Source organism: Myotis lucifugus, unplaced genomic scaffold (assembly GCF_000147115.1).
Source record: "Myotis lucifugus unplaced genomic scaffold, Myoluc2.0 scaffold_378, whole genome shotgun sequence".
In the NCBI taxonomy this organism is placed as follows: domain Eukaryota; kingdom Metazoa; phylum Chordata; class Mammalia; order Chiroptera; family Vespertilionidae; genus Myotis; species Myotis lucifugus.
This window is the reverse complement of record NW_005871426.1, coordinates 27,764-33,365: the sequence shown is the minus strand read 5'-3', so window position 1 is coordinate 33,365 and position 5,602 is coordinate 27,764. Positions and strand designations below refer to the sequence as shown.

The 5,602-nt window shown below is 42.1% G+C and overlaps 1 protein-coding gene across 1 annotated transcript in view; it reads right to left on the bottom strand.

The window, feature by feature from the left end:
- The window catches only part of AK9 (adenylate kinase 9), a gene marked incomplete at its 5' end in the record, with an annotated part of 34,935 nt that overhangs the window by 2,050 nt on the left and 27,283 nt on the right, over positions 1-5,602 (bottom strand). The window contains 4 exons of the mRNA XM_006101701.3: positions 1,128-1,230; positions 3,212-3,310; positions 3,520-3,689; positions 4,706-4,902. Of these exons, the coding sequence (XP_006101763.1) occupies positions 1,128-1,230; positions 3,212-3,310; positions 3,520-3,689; positions 4,706-4,902 (569 nt within the window). The remainder of the gene's footprint in view (positions 1-1,127; positions 1,231-3,211; positions 3,311-3,519; positions 3,690-4,705; positions 4,903-5,602) is intronic.

Below are 5,602 nucleotides of genomic sequence, written 5' to 3'. Positions count from 1 at the left end.
ATATTATCCTTTTATTATACAGGATAGAGGCCTGGTGCATGGGTGGGGGCTGGCTGGTTTGCCCTGAAGGGTGTCCTCATCAGTGAGGGGCTGAGGGCCATTTTCAGGCTGGCCACAGCCATGGCTGGAAGCAGGTATCTGGGATTTATTTAACTTCTATAATTGAAACTTTGTATCCTTGAGCAGAGCCCAGGTCCTGGAACTCCTAGCCCCTCCCTGAGTGGAGGCCACGCCCAGAGGCCATGCCGGCTGGAAGCAGGTATCTGGCATTTATTTATCTTCTGTAATTGAAACTTTGTAGGCTTGAGCGGAGCGCAGGGACAGCAGGGCAGGCGGGAAGCTTGGCTTCCTCCATTGCCGGGGGTAACTCAAGCCTCCTGCTCACTCCAGCTCCGTGGCCGCCACCATCTTAGTTGGGTTAATTTGCATATTTGCTTCTGATTGGCTTGTGGGCATGGCTTGTGGGCGTAGTGGAGGTATGGTCAATTTGCATGTTTCTCTTTTATTAGATTAGATAAATAAAGTGTGACTTCAGTAGATAGCTTCAAAGACACTATAACTCTGAAGCTGGAAATAAACCTCTCAGACACTGGATCTGTACATTTCAAAATAAGAAAATGTTTTACAGATACTGAAATTCAAAATACAAACCAAACCACATGTCAAATGTAAATAATTTTATGACAATCTACTCTCCACTTTAGTGTAGGTATTTGAAAAGTAGATATTGCATACATCTTTTCATAAGCACCCATAAACAAAATGGTTAAAGTGGATTTGCAGCTTAAAATCAGAAAACTCTGCCTTGAATTTCATCTACCAAAATAAAAATTACTGTTAAAGACGAGGTCATTGTGTCCAGCCGGCATTGCTCAGTGGTTGAGCGTCAACCTATGCACCTGGAGGTCACTGTTCAATTCCTGGTCAGGGCATATGCCTAGGCTGTAGGCTTGATCCCAGTGTGGGGTGTGCAGGAGGCGACCTATCAATGATTTTCTTTCATCATTGATGTTTCTATCCCTCTATCTCTCTCCCTTCCTCTCTCTGAAATCAATAAAAATATATTTTAAAAAATGTTACTCTTCCAATGTATATATATAGAGAGAAAGAAAATAGTGTAACTGAACCTGTTCCAGATATCCAGGCAAAGGAAGACTAGTGAGATGTATTGGTTCCTTTAATGGAGGAAGTTTGTATGGAAGCTTCTGATTCCAGTATTTCAGTGGCGTTCTAAAAACACAAGGTTCATTAGATGATGGTCACAGATAGACTCACTGTGTGTATACAGGCATGTAGATACAGGAGAGACAAAGAAAAGATATGTTCACTACCCATTTTCTCCACTGGGGCTTTTAGAAATTCATGACCATCACGTTTGCCTCAGTCCCTAGCTCACCTATTCTCAGTTTTCTCATTTTTCACAGCAATTATATACAATTTTCTTTATTCTCTTCAAACTTCTAACTCTCCCAAATAATCCCCTACACAGATGCCATGCTATCTGAAGAGAAGATATCTTAACTGTTTATCCCCAGCAAAGCCCCACACAGGCTCCTCTTTGCATGGTGAAGCTTCCTTCTCATCTACCATCATTCTCCACCCACACTTGGGATCCCCACTCTCCCCTCTCCCTAGGTATCTCACTATAGCACTCCTCTCTCCCTCTCACCTTTGGCATTTCTTTCCTTTCCCATGCATTAGATCTTCCCATGACATCTGCCCTTAAAACATGCTCAAACCTCCCCCATTAGGGGGGGGGGGGGAAGAAATAAAAAAGAAAAACCACCTCAGTCCTTCAATCTCAAATTTCTTCCAGCAACTAATGTCTTTTCTTTTTACAGTTAAACTTCTTCAGTGTACTTTACTAGAGATCACAGACTATTGCACAGATTCCATCTGCAGATGTGATTTGATCCACATATTATTTTTTAAAAAATGTTGAATCAGTCACAAACATTTAAAAATCAGGAAACAATTAATAGAAATGTGGTTTCCAACTTCTTGTGAAAAACAGAAATGGCTGTCAGTAGATGACTAGCTGCTGCCCTTTTAATTGGGGCGCCTGCAATTGAGTGGGCAGCAGACCCCACTACTTCCTGTTGCTTCACCTCCAACCTACTTGCCTCACTTACATCACCTTCCTGGCGCTGTAGACATCTGTGCTTGTAAGCTCTGGGCTACAGCCAAGGCCTTCATTTCATCACCTCGCACCCACTCCTTGACACTTCGTAATTGGCTACTACTCACCTTATTCGACTGAAGCCATTCGTGCCAAGGTCACTGGTGACCCGTTATAACCTAAATCTGACACACTTTCAAATGCTGTCTTGCTTCACCTCCAAGCAGCATTTACACCTGTTGGCCAAACCCTCCCAGAGACTCTCTGGCCTTCACCTCTGAGCCTCCCCTGCTGGCTCTCCTTTCACCTCTCTGTGGGTTCTTCCTTCTCATTCTCCCCGGTAGGCTCTGCTGACGTTCCTTTGTCGGTGTTTCTCTGGGCTTGATCTAAGCCTGCTGATTTTCCCACATTACCCTTCACGGGTGACCTCAAACATGCTATAGTATTTTGGATAGGGTTTCTCCAACAGCCTCATAGCTGGTATTCCTGCCTCCAATCCATCATCAATGTTCCAATGATGATCTCTTTCCAAAGCCAATTTGATTATAGCACTCAAAACCAGTCAGTGTATTCGACTGCCCATGGAATCAAGTCTAAGTGATTGATGGTGATTTTACGTGACCTTCCACACTTGGGCCCGGCTCACTATCTCCAGCCTCCCCTCCTGCTCCTTTCCCTCTCCACATCACATCTCGCCATGCTGAATTTCTTGCAGCTCTGTGATCGCCTGGGCCAGGTTTGTAGGTCCCTCTGGTTAAAGCCGGTCCCTTTTTCTTTTTCCTAGTCAAGTCCCACTCCTCATTCACAAAGAGACAATCTAGTCAGACTTTCAGGCTACGCTTTCCCACAACTCCTGGTATTTCCCCACCCTAAACCCCATCATATCCTGTTTTCTTATCAGGTACTTACCTCTGAGCCTCAGGCTTTGGAACAGCAGGGACCAGACCTTGTTCACCATCACATATGTACGTATATGTGTGTGCATATGCATGTATATGTGTATGTATGTGTGTGCACACGTATCTATCCCACCATGATACACTGAACATAAGAAGATATTCAAGAAATATGTGACTTAGTGAATGGTCTCACCTCAAAAATTTCTCAAGTTTTTCACTGTTCTCACAAATGTATATACGATCACGATATTCTATGGCATACTTAATGTTCCCAGGTACTAGGGCTTCATATCTGAAAGACAAAAAAATTCATAGTATAATTAATATGCAGGACTGTGTCAATGAAATGTCAAATGTTTTATTTTTCTAGCTATGCAACTCAAGAAAGAAAGAATATTTTCCAGTTAAACAGTAGTGACCTTTTGATCACAAAGTTAAGACTGTTAAATGGACCACTTATTCCGAGTAGAGATCTCATCCTGTGCTCCCACGAGGACTTGCCTTTGGTTTCCATCCTGATAGGTCACAGGACAGTAGCCGTGGAGCTCAGCACACTTAGGGAACCGCTTCTTCAGCTCTGACAGGGTCAGCCTCTTGGGGATCATGTCGGCAGATGGGAGTGGATGAGGTGCTAATGGAGGCACATATAATGTTGGGTTCTCCAAAAATTTCTATAAAGACAGGATTACAGCAATAAGACCATTTAAGCAGGAATACCATGCCAACCAAAAACCCACTGAGGCTCTCCTGGTACTCCCTCCATTTTCAGAAGCAACGTTTGGTCCCTCAAACCATCTGAGAGTTGCTCTCAAGCACTACCATAACTCCTTCCTTGGCTGGAAATTCCTTACAGTAATACTCCCAAGTGATCACATGTAAGGTCTCTCCTAATCTACTCGCTTGCTCTTCCATTCATACAAAAATATTTGCTGAGTTCCTACTGTGTACCAGGCACTGGAGAGCACATTGTCCCTGCCCACTTGTCTCCCTGTCCTGCAGTATAATGAACTACGTGCATGCCCTTTGCTTTAGTTACCACGCTATAAAATGGAGGGGCGGAGCAGATGCACGTTCTTCCGGTTTTTAAATTCTGTGATTACCATTTAAATAAGCAGAAAGAATGCCTCCTTAATTAAGTGATCAAAAAAAACTCTAATTCTTCAGAGGCAAAGAAAATGTTCAGAGGCATCTGGTTAGTTTTCAACTACCAGTCATAATACTAGAATAAATCTGCATTCTGTTCCATTAAACAGAAAAATAAGGTATACAGAGAATTCTAGTGACAGAAAAAAGTGTAAAACAGGAAACATTGCTCATTTCTACTAATTTTGACTTCCCTTCTGCACTCTTGGAGCTGAATCCCATCCCCTGGGTGCTCCCCTGTGGCTCAGCAAGCGTCCCCTCCTTTGGTGACACTCACTGTTGGGTCTCCCTACCTGTTAAGTTGGCCCAGGCTGAGGGCCCATCACTGACCCTGAACATCTACTTTGCGCTACAATATGTTTGGGATGCAGTCTCAGGACTGGCTTCTGAGTTGCCTCGTTGGTCCCAAAGCCACAGGTTCAATGAGGCTCCTGGTGCCCAGCTCCTGGTATTCACTACTGTGGCCCACCCCTTCCTAGCTGATGAGTTCTGAGACAGGAATTTTCTTTCCCTAGGAAATATTGGGAGTTAGGAAGAAACTTACATTCAGTTTTTCCCGAGAACCCATTTTATAATAATGCCCTCTGAATTCTGCGGCAAATTCCAAGGTCTCCATTTCCGAGCAATCAACTAGCTCATATGATTCTGCCAGGCTGACTGGGCAGAACTGTCCAAACTCGCCCAGGCGAGAAATCAGTTCCTGAGGTGTGATGCATAACTTGTCAATGCAGGCAGCTTTCCCTGTTATCAAGAGATGAACTATTAGCATACATACATCTTTTCATAGAAAACACAATGATTTTTAAAATTAAAATAACTTCAATTACACAGCATCATACAAATGCACACACATTCTATATTTCCGAACAATAGAGTAAAAAGTAAAAGTTTCTCTTCACACCTCTGTCCTCACAGTTCCATCTAAGAGAGGTAATCACTGTTGTTTGCATCCTTTGCAGACCTTCTCTGCATAGCTGCATGTACACAAGTGTATTTTTTTTTGCATACAGTATGCTTATGCCACTATACTGTAAAACTTATTATCAGTTAGTTGTGGTCTTTGACATCTTTCCATATCAGTTATATGATTTACCTAATTTTTAAAATTGATGCATAGTATTCCCCATTGTATAAATATACATATAGTTTACTTAACCATTTATCTGTTAATGAATATTTTGTTTGTTTTTAATTCTTAGCTATTATAAATTATATATATTATTAAAATATATACACACATATATGTATATGTATGCATATGTACATACACCCACTCACACATATACATTTGCTTCATATTTTTGATTTTTCTATGGACAGATTTTAGAAAGTGCAAATAGTTTGTTGACATGATGTTACTAACACAAACTTCCCCCTATACCCAGATGCCACCCAAAACCTCGTGAAGAAACATTTATCCAAAAGTGACTAGGTTTATCCT